The sequence below is a fragment of the Pipra filicauda genome, unplaced genomic scaffold (genome assembly GCF_003945595.2).
Source record: "Pipra filicauda isolate LSUMZ 115617 unplaced genomic scaffold, ASM394559v2 scaffold33_size4404698_pilon, whole genome shotgun sequence".
Taxonomy (NCBI): domain Eukaryota; kingdom Metazoa; phylum Chordata; class Aves; order Passeriformes; family Pipridae; genus Pipra; species Pipra filicauda.
The window spans coordinates 3,624,961-3,644,836 of record NW_024104465.1 but is presented as its reverse complement, the minus strand read 5'-3'; the positions used below and the strand labels follow the sequence as shown (position 1 = coordinate 3,644,836).

General features: G+C 60.1%; 2 protein-coding genes across 4 annotated transcripts in view; both read left to right on the top strand.

The window, feature by feature from the left end:
* The window catches only part of SEZ6L (seizure related 6 homolog like), a 36,719-nt gene extending 30,921 nt beyond the window's left edge, over nt 1-5,798 (top strand). Inside the window, exons 10-17 of one of the 2 annotated variants that reach the window (XM_027722310.2) lie at nt 1,833-2,029; nt 3,181-3,375; nt 3,500-3,691; nt 3,926-4,120; nt 4,481-4,513; nt 4,650-4,761; nt 4,986-5,088; nt 5,389-5,798. In XM_027722310.2, coding sequence (XP_027578111.1) covers nt 1,833-2,029; nt 3,181-3,375; nt 3,500-3,691; nt 3,926-4,120; nt 4,481-4,513; nt 4,650-4,761; nt 4,986-5,088; nt 5,389-5,418 — 1,057 coding nt within the window. In that variant the 3' untranslated portion in view covers nt 5,419-5,798. Of the gene's footprint in view, nt 1-1,832; nt 2,030-3,180; nt 3,376-3,499; nt 3,692-3,925; nt 4,121-4,480; nt 4,514-4,646; nt 4,762-4,985; nt 5,089-5,388 lie in introns of both variants that reach the window. The other variant, XM_027722309.2, reaches the window with a different exon arrangement.
* Nucleotides 5,799-10,747: 4,949 nt separating this feature from the next.
* Nucleotides 10,748-19,410, top strand: ASPHD2 (aspartate beta-hydroxylase domain containing 2). 2 transcript variants are annotated; one of them, XM_027722302.2, is made up of 4 exons: nt 10,748-10,886; nt 13,271-14,376; nt 16,645-16,758; nt 17,804-19,410. In XM_027722302.2, exons 2-4 carry the CDS (start codon nt 13,491-13,493, stop codon nt 17,911-17,913), a joined length of 1,110 nt encoding a protein of 369 aa, XP_027578103.1. In that variant the 5' UTR covers nt 10,748-10,886; nt 13,271-13,490; the 3' UTR covers nt 17,914-19,410. The 2 variants fall into 2 exon arrangements, with proteins under 2 accessions (XP_027578103.1, XP_027578105.1); XM_027722304.2 differs by lacking the exon at nt 10,748-10,886 and adding an exon at nt 11,226-11,812.
* The last annotated feature ends 466 nt before the right edge of the window (nt 19,411-19,876 follow it).

Sequence of the window (19,876 nt, the reverse complement as noted above, 5' to 3'; positions counted from 1 at the left end):
TCACTAGACCAGGTTGCTCCAAGCCCTGTCCAATCTGGCCTTGAACATTTCCAGGGATGGGGCAGCCACAGCTTCTCTGGACAACCTGTGCCAGGGCCTCACCACCCTCACAGAGAAGAGCCATGCCATGTTCCTGTTCTCCCACTCAGAGCTTCCCTAATCCCTGTGCACTTGGCACTGTGGGCAGGACTGAGTGCTGCTCCCTGAGTTCAAAGCACTGTTACACCATCCATTGCAGCAGTTTATTGCTCCTTCAATGGCTTTGGAACTTGCCACAGGGAGTGACGACACAGCAGCACGTGGCCATGTGCCACGTGGGGTGACACACAGCACCATCAGGAGCTGGGTTATATGGGGTTAGGAGAACCTGGGGGCATCCATGAGCTACAAACAGCTGAATCTTTGGGCTGACTGTGAAATACAGGCACTAAGGGAGCGGAGCCCAGCAAGGACTCAGCACAGGCTGAGCATGCCGGGATCAGAGGGAACGAGATCTGATGCTGGGGCTAGGAGCCCTTGGCATGGTAATGCTGCCTCTGTAGAGGGAGTCTCCTTTGATGCTATTTTGGGTTTTCAAGGGGAGGACGTGTTTCAAGTAGAGGCTTAGAGTCATAAAGGTTTTAAAGCTTCCCATAAAATCCCAAGTCAGAGCTCCCAGTGCACCTTTCCTAGCTCTGTGGGTGCTTGGGCTGAGCAGAACTGGAGGCCAAGTGATTTGAAATCATCAGACATAAATGTCACTGAGAAAATCGTGTTTGACAGAAAGCAGAGATTTACTACAAATGTCAGCTTGCCATGGGGATTAGCTGGGCTCCTTCCAAGAACATTCCTAATAAGCCGTTTGAGTATCAGCTCAGAAATCTCCTGTGGGGCCAGGAGCACCCTGCTGCTTCTCCCCTGGCCCTCTCCTGCCCTGGGGAAGGGGAGGATGGGGGTGTTCCTGCCTCAGCCCCTCCTGTGCCACCCAGTAGCAAAGCGCTGGTGCCGGCTATGCCCCCACTACTGGTGCTGGCTGTGCTCCCAGCGCCGGAGAGCCTTGCTGGGATGCGGACTCGGCAGGACAGCGAGCAGGGAGGGGGGTGTCGGTGCCCACTCTTGGGGCTCATGTGATCCGTTCAGCCAGAGAACCCGCCTGGCAGCAGCGCTGGCACCAGAGCCATGTGTCCCCCGGGATGTGCATCCATCTCCTGCCCTTGGCCTGGCAGCGGGGCGAGAAGGCGAGCCCACCCCATCCTCTTCGGCTCCAGGGCAGCCGCATCCCCGCCGCAGCCGGGGCGGATGGATGCTGCGGCCGGCGCTGCCCGGTGTCCCCGGCAGTCCCCGCCATCCGCGGGCCGCCACTGCGCTCTGCTGGCCGCGGGGACGAGCGCGGCGTCGCCGGGACCGGCACTTGCACGGGCAGGGACGCGCTGCCCCGGGAGCCACCGGCACCGCCCCGATCTCGACCCCCGGAGCCACACCCGGAGGGCAGAGGGAGCCGTGGGGCTGCGGCCCAAACAGGCGGGGACGGGACAGTGCCACAGCGCTGCCCAGTCTGCCTGAGGAGGGAACAGGGAATGGGACAGGGACAGGGACAGGATGAGGATGTGACAGGTATGGGAACGGGGACAGGTACAGGATGGGGATAGGATGGGAATGGGACAGGGACAGTATATGGACAGGGATGGGGACAAGAGAGGGATGGGGATGGGACGGGACAGGGATGAGCCACAAGGCAAGTTTGCTGCACTGCAGTGTTGGGGCAAGTGATCACCTCACTGCCCTTTGAGTCCCACACCATTGCATCCTGTTTGGGTTCCTTGCCCTGCTCTCTAACCAAACTCTCCTCTCAGCCTGAACATCACCAACAGCGACATCCTCACCATCTACGATGGGGACGAGCTCACCGCCCGCATCCTGGGGCAGTACGTCGGCAGCAGTGGCCCCCAGAAGCTCTACTCCTCCAGCCCTGACCTCACCATCCAGTTCCACTCAGACCCCGCCGGGCTCATCTTTGGGAAGGGGCAGGGATTCATCATGAACTACGTAGGTACGGAGAGCGGGGGGCTGGTGTGTCCCCTGCCCTTGCCATGAAGGTGGGGATGTGACACACAGTCAGCCCAGGCTGTCCAGGTGCCAAGTCTGGAAGAGGGAAAAACGGCTGTGACGCCAGCATTCCACATCCCACCAACCTCCTGCAGGACCCCCAGCCCAGCCAGTTCTGTCTCTGGGTCAGCCAGTTCTGGGGTGTCCCTGTGTGCCTCCCTCCTCCAGGCTGGCAACAAGGCAGTGGCATTTTTGGTCCCTGTTAGCCTTGGTCTGGCCCAGAAGGAAAGAAATTGCTGGAAATGGGGATGCAAGATCCCCACACACATCCTGCCAGGCGTAAGCTGATGGCAGAGGAGGTCACTGAAGCCAGTCCCTGGGTGGGCTCTTGAGATGGATGTTCCCAGCTCCCAGCTCCTTGCTCCAGAGTGGCTCAGAGCACCCAGAGACATCTGTTCCATTGTCCTTTGAGGCAGCCCTGTCTGCCAGACTGGAGTGGGGAGTGCCCACGCAGGGGACAAGTACTGGGGAGGGCACTCCTTCCCCATGGCTGCCTGTGGCCTTGCTGGCTGCCTCTCCTCCTCCTGCCTTCCCCTGCCAGACTCCTTCCAAGCATGTTTTCCTTGTGCTGCTGACAGCCCTGGCTATGACAAAGAGAGCAAACTGCAATGCAGAGCACCTGTGAGGCTGCAGGTCCCTCCTTGGTGCTCTGCAGCACACGGGGTCAGGCTCAGCTGTGGGCACAGGGCTGGGGAGGGCAGGGCAAAACCGGGAGAGCAGGGCACAGACCCCTCACCTGAGCAAACCAACCACGGTACCTGCACTGATCCTGCACCTGCAGCCAGAGTTGAGCCTGGTGTTCCCAGGTTGTCCTGACCCCAGCACAGGTACTGCCCCATCTGAGCCCTTTGTCTGCTGGTAGGGTCAGGGCTGGGGAGGTTTCAAAGAGCTCCCATCACCCACTGCTGCCCCTTCCCTGTGCCCAGGGGTTGCCACCTGCAGACCAGCTGCCAGCTGTGGCTGTGCCATTTGTGGACTGTGAGGCTGGAGAGCTCTGGGGAGGGACAGGCACTTGGGCCATGAGTCTAGGTGTGGTGGCTCCAAGGAGGGCAGTGCCATTCGGTGAGTGACAGCCAGAATCCCTCTTGGCTGCAGAGGTGTCTCGCAACGACTCCTGCTCTGACCTGCCCGAGATCCAGAACGGCTGGAAAACCACGTCGCACACGGAGCTGGTGAGAGGGGCCAAGATCACCTACCAGTGTGACCCAGGCTATGACATCGTGGGGAGCGACACCCTCACCTGCCAGTGGGACCTCAGCTGGAGCAGCGACCCCCCCTTCTGTGAAAAGAGTAAGTGCCCCAGCAAGGTGCTGCTGTCCTGGTCCCACACCCCCGTAATGGTGCTGGTCCTGCTGCCATGCCGGGGCTCCCTGCTCCAAGGGGACCCTGTGCTCAGCCATCCTCTCCTCCCCAGTTATGTACTGCACAGACCCAGGGGAGGTGGAGCACTCGACCCGCCTCATCTCTGACCCAGTGCTGCTGGTGGGCACCACCATCCAGTACACCTGTAACCCCGGCTTCGTGCTGGAGGGCAGCTCCCTGCTCACCTGCTACAGCCGCGAGACTGGGACACCCATCTGGACCTCACGGCTCCCGCACTGTGTCTGTGAGTTTGGGTTGTCTCTCCTGCTCTCCTGCAGTTCAGCTCCTCTTTGGGGGTCCCAGGGAGTCCTTCCCTGAAGCTGGGACCTTTCCCAGCAGGGGGGTGGTGCAGAACTTTGAGCTACCTGGAAGCAGGATGGGGTGGGACTTCAGGTACTTCCCGCTGCCCTCCAGGGTCTTTTTCTCCCTCAGTAGTCTAAGCCCTGAGCTAACCCCGGATTGTTTCGTTCCCTTTCAGCTGAGGAGTCACTGGCCTGTGATAATCCAGGACTGCCAGAAAATGGGTACCAAATTCTTTATAAGCGCCTCTACCTGCCAGGAGAGTCCCTGACCTTCATGTGCTATGAGGGCTTTGAACTCATGGGGGAGGTAACCATCAAATGCATCCTGGGCCAGCCGTCCCACTGGAGCGGACCCCTGCCCATCTGCAAAGGTAACGTGGGGGGCCTGGGGGACTTGGGGATAGCTCATGCCTCTGTCTCCAACTTGGGAGAGCCCGGGGACAGCCCTTGGTCTGGCTGCAGACCTTGGCAGGTCTCTGGCAGGGAGCTGAACTCATCTGAGACCTGGAGCTTCTCTGGCTTTGGGCTGAGTGAGCTCTGCTCGACCCAGCCCGCTCAGTCCTGGCCATGTACTTACAGACACCAAAAGTTTATTAAAATCTGGGAGTTCACAGTGTGGTTTGGGACCAAATGGGGCAGGAGACCCTGAGTCTGGGCTCCCCAGCAGCCCACCACTGCCAGTGCCCAGTCAAACCCAGCTACATACCAGTAATTCTCCATTTCTCTTCCAGTGAACCAAGACAGCTTTGAACACGCTCTGGAAGGTGAGCGATGAGGGTTTGCTGGATGTGCAGGGACCTGAGCCAGGGCCTGGTGGAGCCTGGGAGGAGGGAGAGAGGCAGAGAGGGCATCACACGGTGCCTGCAAATGCCAACATAATAGATCTTGTCCTTTCAGTAGCAGAAGCTGCTGCAGAGACATCGCTTGAGGGTGGAAATATGGCCTTGGCTATATTCATCCCAGTGCTGATCATCTCCCTGCTGCTGGGAGGAGCGTACATCTATCTCACAAGGTGGGGATACAGTTGGGCTGGGGACCATCGCAAAGCAGGGGGGACACAGTCAGGGCTGGCTCAGCATTGCCGTGCCCTTGCCAGCTGCACACCCTGGGCATGGTCCTCGGGAGCGCTTCGGGGCCCTTGGGGTGCTGGTGGGGGGCTGGGAGGGGAGAATTGGCAGATGGGGTTCTGCTCCGGGGTTGGTCCGTGCAGCCCAGTGACTCCAGCATCTCCCGCAGGTGTCGGTACTACTCCAGCCTCCGCCTGCCACTCATGTACTCCCACCCCTACAGCCAGATCACAGTAGAAACAGAGTTCGACAACCCGATTTATGAGACAGGGGTGAGTCCTTCTGCACCTGTCCTCCTTGGGGACCCTCCTGAGGGGTTTGGCTGGGTGGGCAGCCACGGGATGAGTCCAGCCACACTGCTGTGGGAGTGCTGAGTAGCAGGGCAGGAGTCTGTCCATGTTGGTCACTCACCAGGAGCTGGGTCGGTGGTGCAGAGGGTGAAGGGTCCTAACTGGGAGGGCATCACTCCCCTGAGGACAAAACAATACCCAGGATCTTTCTTGCTGCCTGGGAATGGGGAGATGATCTTGAAATGCAGCTGCTGCCCTCAACTGGCTTTTCCTTCCTTTCAGGAAACACGAGAATACGAGGTTTCAATATAAGGACAGCGGTAAGAGAGTCTCCGGCTGTGAACTTAATGTGCTCTCATAGAACTTCCTCAGTAACTAATCCAGAGGCCACGTGGAGTTTGGTTGGACCCCCGGACCTGCTGTTGTCTTTCCTTTTGCCTCTTTATTGAAGATTTTACTGTTTTCTTCACTGTATTTATTCTATTTAAACTGCGATAGGTGTGCTGCCAAGCCCTGGGCACAGGCAGCAGCGGGAGCCGGGGCAGAGCTGGGTCCTGGTGAGGCCTGGAGGGCACGGGGGCACCTGCTGTGTCCCCCTCCATGGCAGTGTGTCCCCTGGTACTGCCCACACATGCAGAGGGATTTTTGCGGTTCTGGTGTTGTTAAAAATTAAAGATGTCTCCATTGCAAGAGCCTGCGGTTGATTGCTGGGAGCTGAGGTAGCGCAGGGTCCCCTGCAGGGTTCCCATCCTGCAGCTCCCAGCTCCCCAAGTAGGACCCTCACCCAGGGGCTCGGGTGGCACTGGTGCACGGATCATCCTTGCTGCAGGGCTCAGGAAAGCTGTCATCCAGGGAGCCAGGACAGCCTGGCACTCATGAGGCACACACTGCGTTCTTGTCCCACTTTGCGTTGGATGTGGAGAGGCAGGGAGCCAGGACTCATGGGGTGATGCTCTGCAGAGAAGCACCAAGCAGTGACCCCCGGCTGCCAGCCCAACAGGGTGGGCAGCCCTGGAAGCTGCCCTGCAGCGAGCGGAGCTCTGCAGCCGGTGCCTCTGCTCATACCAGTTGTTCCTCTCAGCAGCACCTCCAGTCACCCTGCCAGGAACACCCCGACCCAGTAATGGCCTGAGGCCACCCCTTGCCCCCCTGGCAGCAACTCAGGGTAAGCAGGATGGGCTGGGCTCCCTGTCACCGCTCCTTCCACTGCAGGAGGGTCTGCGGCCGACCCCGGCGTCCAGAGCTGGAGCAGCACATCCCACCCAGCACCTCCCGGATTAGCACCTGGCTGGGTCTCACAGCTGAGCAGGAGACGGAGAGGGGCAGGGAATGAAGATGGAGGTATATTGGGAATGGAAGGCAGATGGGATGCGTGGGGGCTCTGACACAGGAGACCAGCCTGGGGGGAGCAGAACAGCCCCTCAGAGCTGGTCCTGAATCCCAGTTCCACCCTTGGCATGCCCTGTGCTCCTCCATCACCTCTGCCAGAGCCAGGCACTGGCAGGGTCACCGTGTCTGCAGGGACACAGACCCCAAAAGGACACCCTGTCCCTGTGCCCCCTATGCCACAGCCCCCAGCCAGCCCCTGGGGAGGGCAGTGAAGCCACCACCACATCCTTGGCTGCCAGTGTCCTTCTTTTGTCCTTGTAGAACAATCACAATCGCGGGAGGCTGGGTTAGCTTGGGGTGGTAGTGCAGCTCTGCAGTGTACAGCTGGGATTTGGGGTTTTTCCTTTAAAAACAACGAATGTGTGTTTGTAATTTGTAAAGGTTAAAAAAAAAAAGGAGAAAAAAAAAAAGAAAAAAAATGTGCCAAAAATGTACGATGCATTTCATTTCCCTTCATACATGTCTGTTTTTATAAGAACAATGTGAAAATTGCTGGGATTAAATATTTTTGAACATGATAAAGTAGTTCCGTGGGAAACTCTAGCGTTCAGTATAACCTCGATACCAATTGTTCTGTGTTTTTAAATGTCTGAAATCAGTTTGCAGAGACTCGGGCCGCAGGCTGCAGCGGTGCAGGGGAGAGTGAGGGCCGGGCATGCTGCGTGCCCTCCTGTGGGATGGTGGCCCGATGCCACTTGCTTGGCTCTGAGTGCCAGATCCTGCCCTGGTGCAGCCCCATAGTGCCCCTGCTCCTGTGGGATGGAGGCACCCAAGCCCTGCTGGGACACGGAGTGAGCTGGCACAACCCTGGGGACATCTCCCCCCAGCACACCCTGGGGGAGCCAGCGCTGGCTCCCCCTGCACCCTCTGAACTCAGCATTGCCCGAGGCACTTGGGACCCCACAGGAGACTTGTGGCCCTGTTACGGAGGACATGCAGAAGGTTTGGGGGAGCCCTGTTAGCCCATTCCCTCGGGGCAGGGGGTTTGTGAGGATCCATCCTGCGGGTGCCCTGCTCACCCATCAGCTGCCCAACTACCCGTGGCTGTCACCTGGCAGCTCCTATGGCTGAGGCAGGACAGCTTTCCAAAACCACAGGGAGAACATGGTGGGACGGGGGGGGGCTGCTTGGCCTGCCCCCCTCCATACAGCTTCAGACCAGCTGCATCCCATAGGCATGGCTCAGGGAAGATGCCAGGGCTAGGTGGGAAAAGTCCCCCTGCTGCTCCCTGGGAGCCTCTCCGGGCTGAACTGCTCTGGTGGCTGTCGAGACAAACCTCCAGGAGGTTTCCCCCCAGCATCAGCTGTGGGTAGGACAGGGTCATGTGGGGGGACCCTGAGCACGGGACGCCCTGAGCATGGTCCTGCTCAGGAGTGTGGTGGCAGAAGGGTGGCTGTCACCTCGCCAAGAAGCAGGGCCACCGGGATACCCCAGCTGAAACAGTGTTTCCTGATGCTTGCAGAGTTCCTGGTGTCCCTGGAAGCGGGAAGGGAGGGGGATGGTCAGGGAAATGCCCTTTCCCAGGGCATCCACCCGTCCAAGGAATCCTGGGGTCTTCCATCCATCCCCGCACCTCCCTACACAAAACAATGCAACAACCTTGCCCTCTCTAAATGTGCTTTTAAACAAGGTTATGCTGTGACATCGATAATGGCTTTGCATAGCAGCTGCCAGGCTAATGCACAGGGGGCGAGGGAGCCAAAGCTCTGATGCAGAGCATTCCTGGGGGAGGGAGCTCGGGCTATTTTTAGACAGAGATTGCAAGAGAATTAAAGTGAAGGGAAAAAAGCCCAAACCCTTGATGCTGCCGTTCCTCCTCGGTGACGTAAAGCCGGAGCCAATCTCTGGCCTCACGCGTTGTGCTGCAGATGAAGCTTTGTCTGGGCACAGCAGCCTCAGATACAACTCACCTCCCGCCCTGCACTGGGCCAAGCAGGGGACAGAGCGTGTCTGTGCCATGGCAGCCACGTGGCTGAGGGACCCCTGGGCTCAGGGGATGGAGCTGCAGGGACCCCTAAACTCCTTTCCAGCTGCACTGCAGAGTGGTGAGGCACAGCATCCCTGCCCGCTCTGGGGGAGGCACAGCATCCCTGCCCAGCCTAGATGAGCTGGGAAAAGCCCTGGGATGTCCTTGGCACAGTTCTACCAGCGGCACCCTGGCAGGAGCCCAGTACGCGGGCAGACTCCTGGCTCCAGTGGTTCCTTCTCCCTTTTCACGAGATGTCCTCCTGGGGCACACACTGCCCGTATCCTCCCCTCAGCTGCTGCCAAAACTGCGCCTGTGTTCTGCCAGGGCTGGGATTTCCTGGAGTGTTTAGGCTGGAGATGGGAGAGCGCTCCTGGAGGGGCCCTCCCTGTGCTGAGGAATCACAGAATCATGGAATGGTTTGGGTTGGAAAGCACCTTTAAAGACCATCCATATGCACCCCTTGCCACAGGTAGGGACACCTTCCACTAGACCAGGTTGCTTCAACCATCCAACCTGGCCCTGAACACTTCCAGGGATGGGGCAGCCACAGCTCCTCTGGGTAACCTGTGCCAGGGCCTCACCACCCTCACAGGGAAGAATTTCTTACCAATATCCAATCAAAACCTATTCACAGTTTAAAGTCATTCCCTCTTGTCCTGTCATTCCAGGCCCTTGTCCAAAGTCCCTCTCCAGCTCTCTTGGAGCCCCAGAAGAAAGCCAGGGGCAGGTTGTCCCACAGGGAAGTGTTGAGTGGCAGAGCTGGGGACCAGGGCCGGGGGGGCCAGCGAGGACAGGGAGCAGAAGACAGAGGGAGGAGAGAAAGAACAAGAGAGGGCCCAGAGCTGCGGAGCCTGTGACTGCTGACAGAAGGATGTGTTGTCTGACAGGAGCAGGAGCTGCTGGCTGAGGCTGGGGGTCTGGGAAGGAGCAGGATGAAATAAAGTCCCGCTCCTTTCACCCTGCAACACACAACGCTGCCAGGGCCCTGCAGCAGCAAACTGGGGTGGGGAATGTCCTGGTGGGAACATGGGGAAGCAGCAGGAGCAGGCAGGAGGCAAAAATGTGTCAGGACAGAAAACAAGGAGCAGCTTAGGTCTGCAACAGCAGGGGATGAGGTTGCTCAGAGGAAGCATACGCACACCTGAGGGGCTGAGCAGGGAAGTTCTAGTCCCACTTCTAGAGCCCAGCTCGAGCTGTGCCAGAGGAGGATGCGCAGGCACCGGATGGCCAAACCTGCAAAACAAGGCAGGGCTTTCCTTGTGCCAGGAGCAGTGACACGTGTCCCACGCAGCTCCACGTGGCACTGCGAGAGGGCAGGGCAGTGTGCTCTGCCTGCACCCCGGCTCTGCCTGCAGGCAGGGGAACGGAGGAGGGAGGGCTGGAGCACTGGGCCCCCTGGGGCCCTCTGATCTGACAGCAACGGCTGAAGTGAACAGGCTGGGGAAGAAAAAAGGAAGCAGGAAGGCTCACAACAAACTGTTTCTCCACCAGCACTTCAAAGTTGTTAAGGGACATCCCAGCCTGGGAACAGCTTCCCCCCATCCCAGGTGCCACAGCACATCATCACATCCTCGCTGAGGATGCCTGCTGCTGCCTCCCCTAGCTGCCTGCATCCTAAGCATTGCCTCCCTGGGAGTTCCTGTCCTCTGCATGCCAGGTGCACTCATCCTTGGGGACCAGCAACCCCTGCATCCCTAGGGCTGCAGCCCCAGGGGCCTGAATCTCTGGAGCCAGTACTTCCCACATCCCTGAATCCCTGGGTGCTGCATCCCTGGAGCCAGCATCCTGCACATCCCAACTGCTGCATCCCTAATAACCTGTGTCCCTGGAGTCAGTCCCTGCAGTCCCATCCCTTGGGTGCCTGCATCCCTGTGTGCTCCCACCCCTGGGACCACCATCCCCGGGGCCAGCATCCTCTGCACTCTGACTGCTGCAAATCCCAGTGCCTCAATACTTGAAGCCAGAGTCCCTGCACATCCCCTGCACCTCGTGGTACCCCCGCACCTCCTGCGCCCCCGCCGCTGCAGCCCATCCCCTGTGTCCCCGGGGCGGTGTCCTGGGATTCCCGCCGCCGGGATGGGCACTCCCTCCGGGACCATACCCCTCCAGCCGCTCCACCCCCCCGGGACCCCTCCCGAGTGCCGCAACCCCGCGGCTCCCCCCGCCCCTCCCGCCTGCGCGGTGCGGGAGCGCGGTGCGGGGGCGGACGCACCGCCCCGAGGCCGCGGCGAGGGGCGGGCGCGGGGGCGGGCGGGCGGTGCCGGGGCCGGGGCCGCAGCTGCCGCCCGGCGCGGTCCCGGCGGGGGCGGTGCGGCCCCTCCTGCCCGGGCTGCTGGGAGTTGTGGTCCGCTGCGGCGGCGGCAGGAGGAGCGGAGCGGCGCGGAGCGGAGCGCGGCCCCGCACGGCCCGGCGCGGGCAGCAGGTCGGTACCGCATCGCATCGCACCGCACCGCATCGCATCACATCGCATCGCATCACATCGCATCGCATCACATCACATCGCATCGCGGGGGGGCCGCGGGCGAGCGGCGCGGGAGCGGAGCCCGCGGCGGGGGGCGCAGCCCGAACACCCCGGCCGGGGCACGGGCTCGGCGTCGGGAGGGCGACACGGCCGTGCCGGGTGACAGCGCGGCAGCAGGTGCCACCGCCACGCCGGGTGATGCAGCCACACTGGTGACACTCGCTGACGCTGCCACGCTGGGTGACACCATCACACGGGGTGAGAGCAGCATGCAGGTGACACCGTCACACTGGTGACACCGCTGGGGTGGCATGCTGGAGGAGAGGGTGAAGGGAGCACCCACGGCTCCAGCTCCGGAGTGACAGTGGGCACTTCACCTCACCCCAGTGCTCCTGCTCCTCGTGCCTCTCCCAAAGGCGACGCCGGCCGTGCTGAGCTGAGGACATCCCTGCCATGCATCCCCGTCACCACGGGCCCACGGCCTGGGGATCCCAGCCAGGCTGAGCGGAACCCACTGCCTCCGGGAAATGCCAAGGCCACCACGGAGCCACCGAGATGCAACTTTGTGCTGCATCGAAGCCTCTGCCTTCCTTATGTAACGCAGCTGCTGCTGGCACTGTGCTCGCCTCCACGTCCTGCACAACTTCGGTGCAACGTGGAATTGATCTCCTCTCCCTGGAATGGCTCTGCTGGTATCATTAGCTGAGGAGCCTTTTCTGGGATCTGGGGCCAGGGGTGCTGGATGCGACCACCCGTCTAATTGCAGGGCTGTGGCTGGAAGTTGACAGCACCTATTGGGTGCCCCGGGCAGGTCCTGGCCATGCAGTGTCCACTGGGAGTGGTGCCGGTGTTTGGGGCCCTGCTTCGCTGCCACAGCCCCTGCAGAGGTGGGTTTGGGCAGGTTTGCAGTGGGGTGTCTGTGCAAGCATAGGAGGCAGCTCCTGGGATGGATCCCATGAAGTCTCTGCCCAGAGGAGACCAGGGCTCTCCAGCCCGAGCAGGCAGCACATGGGCATAGGGGCTTTGATCTCTTGCTGCTCTGATGGTTTGCCCCTGACTTTCTGCCTTTGAGGCACTGACAGCAGCAGTGAGGCCGTGTTTGTGCCATGCTGCCCTCACAGGATGTGACTCCAGCCTGGGGACCCCAAGGCTATCGGACCCCCAGCTCTGCCCCCCCATGCCCTCTTTGTCAGTCGGTCTGACCGAGCCTGGCTGCTGTGCTGGGGTGGCTCCCTGCTCGCCTGTCAGGGTGAGAGCCACCCTGAATACAGATCACACCAGGGCTCTGCTGACTTTCCTGGCACACTCTGGGCCTGCAGGGAGCATGAGGGGGTTGTGTTGGCCTTGGGGGACACCCCTGCGACCGACTCTATGGTTGCACCCCAGGAGCTGAGGCCTGGGCGAGAGAAACCAGTGTCTGGAGGGATGCCAGCTGTGGGGATGGAGGAAAGTTATCTTAGGATTCCCAGGAGGCTGTGACGTGCCACGTGGATTGCAGATGCTGGGACGGGGCACGCAGGCAATGTGCTACAAGGAAGTAGGGTGTGTAGATGTCCCTCCCTGGGGTGTAACTGCCTGAAACCCATGTCCCCAGCGCTGCACAAGGTCCCAGCTGCAAGGTCAGGTCCCTCCTGCAGCCCATTCCCATCCCCACTGATAAGGAAATGCATGTGTAGAGGATGCAGGACCTTGGTATGAAGGGCTGGGAAGGGTTTGGATGACTTCCCTGGCTCATAAACGCATCCTGCTCCTTAGAGTAAGTGCTCTCACAGATAAGCCAGTGAAATCAAATAGGCCAACCCCAACCTGCCCCTGTTGCCACCATCCTGACATGCCACTGTGGGTATGTGACCTTGGCAGTCTGGCCAAGTGCTGGGCTCTCACACAGCTCAGTCTCTGGAGGGAAACTTACTTCAGAGCAGTTAGATGGAGGGGATAAGCTGATGTGCTGCCAGATAGGGCTGTGAAGTGTCTATTCCCAGTGTCTATTCCCTTATCAGCCAGATTTCAGAGATGATAAGGCAGCAACTTAGGAGAGAAATGGGAAGAAGAGCAGGAAGGGAGATGGTCCCTGGGCTGATGGAGGTGGGCTCTGGGTCTCCCTGCTACCTCTCATTTGTATATTTGTGGAAGATCCTGTTGGAAGGGGTGTGGGTTTTTCTTGACATAGGATGAGGTTGGGCTCCTGGGCAGGGAGGAGGACTCCTCATCCATCATCCCCTCCCAGAGAAGCTGGTGTCCTGCACAGCCCCAGCACATGACCCTGGCTGTGCCCCTTGCACTGTCTGCTGCAGGGACTCCAAGGGGCAGCTCCCTTCCTAATACCTCTGGGTTTCTCTCCCCAGATCTTCCCTCCAGGGGAACCTTCCAGGATGATCAGCCCAGGAGCACTGCTGGGGATCCTCCAGGCACGTTGGTGCTGACCCAGCACTGGGACCCTCAGGCAGCCTGGCCACCCCCCTCCCCAGGTGCTGCCATCAATGCAGAGCTCCCAGGAGTGCATGGGAGAGCCACCACTCCACTTCCCCATGGCAGCTCCTTCCCACTGCACCCCGGCCCAGCTGCATGGTGTGGGTGCCCCTGAGGCCCACGAGGACTGACCGCCGGGCCCCGCTGCATGCACCCACCCACTGCGGCACCACCATGTCTCTGGAGTGGCTGATGGGCTGGAGCTGGTCCCTGGATGGACTCCGGGATTTCATCGCCACTGGCATCCAGTCTTTCCGGGACTGCGACGCCACCGCCCTGGCCGCCGTCGCCTGCTTCCTGGTCCTCTTTGTGTGGTACTGCTACCACGTGGGGCGGGAGCAGCCCCGCGCCTACACCACCGTCAACGCGCTGATGCAGAGCGCGGAGGCCAACGGGGTGCAGAACGGGTACGTGTACTGCCACTCGCCCGAGTGCGTGCGCTGCACCCACCACGACGGGCTCAACCAGAAACTCTACCACAACCTGCAGGAGTACGCCAAGCGCTACTCCTGGTCCGGCATGGGCAGGATCCACAAGGGCATCCGAGAGCAGGGCCGCTACCTCAACAGCCGGCCCTCCATCCAGAAGCCAGAAGTCTTCTTCCTGCCCGACTTGCCAACCACACCCTATTTCTCCCGGGACGCTCAAAAGCATGACGTGGAGTTGCTGGAGCGCAACTTCCAGACCATCCTGTGCGAGTTTGAGACCCTCTACAAAGCGTTCTCAAACTGCAGCCTCCCGCAAGGATGGAAAATGAACAGCACGCCCAGCGGGGAGTGGTTCACCTTCTACCTGGTGAACCAGGGCATGTGCGTGCCCAGGAACTGCCGGAGATGCCCACGGACGTACCGCTTGCTCGGGAGCCTCCGCACCTGCATTGGCAACAATGTCTTTGGGAACGCGTGCATCTCCGTGCTGAGCCCGGGCACTGTCATCGCCGAGCACTACGGACCCACCAACATCCGCATCCGCTGCCACCTCGGTGAGTGCCCAGCGCCGTGGCTCGTGTTTCTGGGGGCAGTGCCGGGGCTGCAGCAGTGCCTGGGAGCCAGAGCTCCAAAAAGGCCTATGGCATCCGGTGCTCTTGGGGTTCAGCCACCAATTGCGGCCCTGGGGGGCTTAGGCACCTGCTCTACTTTGGCGTGAGGGAGGTTTTTAGGGCTTTTGTGGCAGCAGCCTCCTCAGGAGAAGCTGGTGCTCAGTCCCTGGGTATCTGACATCCCCAGAGTCCTCAGCTCAGCAGCAGGAGGGTTTCACCACCTCCTCACACCAGCCTGGGGCTGTGGGCTCTTGCCAGTGCAAGATACAGGGCTGATTTTGCACAGAGGTCTCCAAACGCCCCTCACTCTTCAGGCAGGCCCCCCTCCCATCCCAGGATGTGGCTCAGCCTGGGGTGCTGCTCCAGGGACTGTGTTGTGCCACTGGCAGCTCCCCACTCCTGGGATCTCAGGTGCTCTGCGTGGGACACAGGTGGATGGAATCAAAGATGCTGCTTTGGGGTTTGCAAAGATGCAAATGATGGTTGAGAGGTCCTGGGGGGTCCCCTCTGATGGGTTAGACATTGAGTTGGTGGCACAGTGCTCCCTGCTCTGCAGACACTGGGACAGGGAGAGCCCACACGGCACAGATGGCCGGGCTGGCAGTGGCACCGATCCTGCCGGGGGAGGCACCGCACGGGCTGGCTGGCAAATACTGAGCACGCCTGTTCAGCCAACAACTTGGGTAAACACACCCAGGCAGTGCTGGCCATTTATTTGGAAAAGGAGTCATTTTCAGAGTTGATCCCAGGAGCTGCTGGGCAACTGGGACCTGCCCTTGCTGGTTCCAGGAGGAAGCCTATCACTGACTCCTCTCTCTGGGGCGCTCAGTGCTCCCCTCACGAGGGGCTGGGAGCGGTTCCTGGGAGGGGGCTGATGAGGTCCAGGTTGGCTCAGGTGAGCACAGCTGGAGCACACATGCCCTGGACACTTGGGAGATGCAGTTTGTTCCCTTCTCCTTCTACCAGGACACCGCACAGTGCCAGGGGCACACAGACACCCTCACCTCTGTGCTGGGGACACGGTTCTCACTGTGCCCAGGATTATTAAGAGATAACCTGCCCTTTCAGACAGCTTGCTCTGCAAAGCCAGTGCAGCCATTGGCATGGCTGAATCGCTCTCGAGGATTTACTGCAACCCCCAGGCACGGGCACCAGCTCTGCCTCTCCCTGGGCCAGGGCAGCATCCCTGGGGTGCCAGTGCGATGGAAGGGCTGCAGGCTGCTGCTGCCTTCTCCCTGCATCCCCTGGTTGTTCTGCTCCCCCTTTACAGCCTCTCCAGCTGAGGCTGTTGTGCAGGGAAATGGCTTTGGGTTTTGTAGGCTTTGAAACAGCAGCTTTGTGCTCCCAGCTCTACCTGGCAGCTGGGAGTCCCTGCTGTGCTCAGTTTTGGCATCGCTCTGGGGTCCGTTCTGCTCGTTTGCTGCATCATTACCATTCAGGAGCCACGTGAGCCCTGACCCCTTTCTCTGCCACAGCTGCATCCTCAGGGCAGGTTGGCTCTGCAGCAGCTCCAGTGTCCCCTGCACTGCAGGGGGTGACGGTCCTAATGCAGGTGGTGATGGGATCAACCCTTGTTAAACTGGTCTGGCTTGTGCTGGTATCATACAAAAAGACCCATTTTATTTCTATAATTATCCTTCTTCCTGTGGCCCTCACAGAGCTGCTTCTTTACGAGGGTTTTGTGACGCCCCTGAATTTCTGTCCTTGTAGCCTGGTGGGTCCCCCTGTAGCAGCACTTGGGGTGGGGACCGAGGAATGGGGCAGGTGCTGAGTGATGCAAGGTCCATGGGCAGCTTGTGGCAGAGGCAAAATTGAGCCCATTTGCCAGTCTCAGTGCAGCAGTTCCTGCTTTCCCAGCCTTGCCCTGGGCAGGGTCAGCACAGCAGAGCTGGTCCTGAAGCTGGAAAAGCTCCCAGGAGCCTGGTTCCCTGCACACATCCTGGGGTCCTGGACTCCAGGGACTGGGAAGCTGTTCCAGATACAAAAGTGAGTGCCTGTGGTGCTGAGCTCACTGGGGACAGCAGGGGCTGAGCTGCACCAGGCTTGGAGTTCAGGTGGCTCCCTGGAGGGAAGCTGACCCTTGGCAGCAGCATGGGGCTCACATGGAACTCACGTGGGGCTCATATGGGGCTCGCCATTTGTCACTGCTGCCCTGTCACAGGGAACACAGCACCACCTGACCCTCCTTGTTCTCTCTCTTTGTGCCTGAAGGTCTGAAGACGCCCAGCAACTGCGAGCTGGTGGTGGGGGGTGAGCCCCAGTGCTGGGCTGAGGGCCGGTGCCTCCTCTTCGACGACTCCTTCCTGCACACAGCATTCCACGAAGGTGAGCGCAGGTTCAACATGTGCAGCCACACAGTGTCCCCTCTGGTGCCAGGGGCCAGGGAGGAATGGGTGGGCAAGGACACCTGTGCCCAGTTCCTTCTCCTGCCACAGTAGGACTGGAGCACCTGCCTCCCACTGGGCTTGGACTGCTGCTGCCCTTGGCTTGCACCACGTGGCAGCAGCCCTGCCCCTGGCACTCGGGGCTCACCCATGAAAATGCTTCCTCTGCCTCAGGGCATCTGGTGCCCCTTTCCTGGCAGAGCCCTGGAGCCCCCCACAGCCTGCCCAGGGCTTGCTCCCATCCTGACTTGTTTCTGGTGCTGCCACAGCACTGCCAGCCCTGCACGGGGCCTGGTGATCCTCTCCCTGCCCAGAGGTCCTCTCCCTGCCATGGCAGCCAGCTTGGAAAGGCTTCCTTCATTGCCGAGCTGTGCAGGGCAGCTCAGGCTGTGATGGCACAGCCTCGGCATCCTCTGGCCCTCGCGCTGCCGCTGCAGCCGCCCTGTTGCAGGAGCAGCTCGGTGCTGACGTGACAGCGGCGCCTTTGTCTCCCGCGCAGGGGGAACAGCCTCACTCCCGCCTGGATTGTTCCTCCCTCCGTCGCTGACAGAGGCTGTTCCACTTCAGCTCTCCCAGATTAACCGGCATTAGTTGCCGATGACATAAAAACATCAAGCAGAGCTGTTCCCCACAGGGGAGCCTGTGGAGAGAGTGAAAGAACAAAAGCTGTTGCTTCCACCTAACCCGGCTGTGGAATTGGGAAGCACAGCTCCATGCAGGGCTGCCGGGCCAGGGAGGCTGGAATGGCGCAGCAGCTGTTCCCTGCAGATACAAGGTGCAGCTGCAAGGAAGGCGAGTGCAGCATCCTGCCTTGGCCCTGCCAGGGGAATCCTCTGGGTGCCCAAAGCAACTCTGGAGCTCCAGCAGAGAGGACCCTGCCCTATGCCAGCTACTGGAGGCACTGGGCTCCCAGTACACAGGTGTTTACTGGGGTTGCACTGGGCAGGTGCCTCCCTGTGCTCACCCTGCGCTTCCATCCCACCCAGGTGCCCCGGAGGATGGTCCCCGCGTGGTCTTCATGGTGGACCTGTGGCACCCCAACGTGGCGGCCGCTGAGCGCCAAGCCCTCGACTTCATCTTCGCGCCGGGACGATGACGGCGCTGCCCGGCCTGGTGGGCTCAGGGCAGCCGCGGGCGGGCGGCTGTGCCGGCTCGGCCCCGCCACAGCTCCGGGGCCACACTGGAACCTTCCTCCCAGCACACGGCCTCGGTCCTCCCTCCCGGGGGCTCTTGTAAATGGAAACTGTGACGTGTATCAGCGCCCATCTCTTTCCTCCATCGTTGGCTTCAGGGATTCTTTTCTCGCCCCCGCCGTGGCTCGCTGCCCCCCATGCTCCTACGTGTTCTGTTGCTACTGTGTTTTGCAGTGTTCAGAAGTAGAGTAACAAACCCAAGGGTGTTCGTTTGAATGTAATAATGTAAAATTTCTCGTGGTCATCAAAGGAACAACACACACACCATTACAGCCAACCAGCCCAGCAAAGCACTCAGCCTGTCCTGCTTGGCTGCAGTCTGGGATGGATGGACAGACAGACACTGGGGGCTGCAGTAGACATGGTGCTCCCTCCTGGGTAGGAGCTACTCTGGCTGAGGCTGATGGGGTGGACGGGGCAGAGCTCTGCTCATACAGAGCCCTCCCACCATGAGCTCAGGGGCTTATGCTTCCTCCCCCATCTGCTAGCCCGGGGCCCCCAACCCTCCTGTCCTCAGAAACTCCTTTTGTCACCCAAAAAGGGAGCAGAGCCCACTGCCTCGAGCTGCAGGTGCCCCCAGCCAAGCAAGGCAGCGAGCCCAGGGGTGCCCCAACATGCACCCTGCCAGGGGACAGCACACACAGCCCTGCTCTTCAGTCTGACCAAGGGCATTATCAATCGCCCAAATCCCCTCCTTGCTCTATCTGCAACCTTCAGTTTTCACAGCTCCAGCTGAGAAGCCCTGCAGGGGTAGAGATGCTGTTTGGGAACACAGAGTAGGGGTTTTGTCTGTCCATAGGAAGAAAGGAGGTCATCATTCCTTCTGGGAGGTCACCATTCCTTCTGCTGCTCCATCTGCTTTCCTCGAGCCAGGGCAGGTGCACACAGCAGCAGCTCACATGGACCTGACTCCAAAGGAAAGGTTCCCAAGGCAGAGGGGTTAACACTGCAGCCTGAGGAATGAGCCCCCCACCCTGGGGTCCTGCCTGCCCAGCGACCACCTGCTTTTCCTGAAGGCACCCAGCATCCAGGGTCTGTTTGGGGGACAGTTTATGACATCCTACATGTGAAGCACAGCGTGCTGTGGCTGCTCACCCCTGTCCTTGCTGGGGACCGCTCAGCTCCGTGCCCTGCCGGGGAGGGAACACAGCCCTGTCCCCCTACAACTTCTTTACAGACTTCTCAGTGATTTGATTGCGAGATAAGGCAGAGATTTCAAATACATCTGAGATATTTTTTACACCTGTCTTGTTACAGACTATCTGAAGTGCATGATTTCTACTCGCATTGGCTACCTGGCCGCAGGCCCTGGGGAAGCAGGTTGGCTCTGTCTGACAGTCGGTAACATTCATAAGTGGATAAGCAAAGATTATCAATAAACAGTTGTGCTGAAAACAGAAGGGGCTCTGCCTGCTGCTCTAATCAGTCCAGGGTCAAGTAAACACTGAGAGGTTGGGTCCTGCTTATCACAGCAGCTCAGCTGGCTGCTGGTGGGGAGAACATGCTGGAAGAGCAGGAGCTGCAGGGTGGGAGGGGGCATTGGCCCATTTGCCAGGGATATGGTGAGTGAAGGCAGTGCTTTAAAGTACCCAGCCCCATGAGACCTCTGTCCCCATGGATTTGGCCAGGCTGGATGGGGCCCTGAGCAACCTGGTCGAGTGGGTGAATTCCTGCCCATGGCAGGGGGTTGGAACTGGATATCTGGGGTCCTTTCCAACCCAAACCATTCTGAGATTCTGTGATGTCAGTCAACCCCAGGCTGCCAAGGAGCACAGGGAACACCCCCCTGCCTCTCCCATAGCTGTGGCGTGGCATGGGCACAGCTACGGTTATGGCAGCACTGCCTGGCCTGGGGCAGCAGAGACT

Excerpts from the sequence above, each read along its gene's own strand:
- ASPHD2 (XM_027722302.2), top strand. The coding sequence starts at position 13,491 with ATGGTGTGGGTGCCCCTGAGGCCCACGAGGACTGACCGCCGGGCCCCG. Across the intron at positions 14,377-16,644 it reads CCGCATCCGCTGCCACCTCG|GTCTGAAGACGCCCAGCAAC; the intron begins GTGAGTGCCCAG and ends TTGTGCCTGAAG. Across the intron at positions 16,759-17,803 it reads GCACACAGCATTCCACGAAG|GTGCCCCGGAGGATGGTCCC; the intron begins GTGAGCGCAGGT and ends CATCCCACCCAG.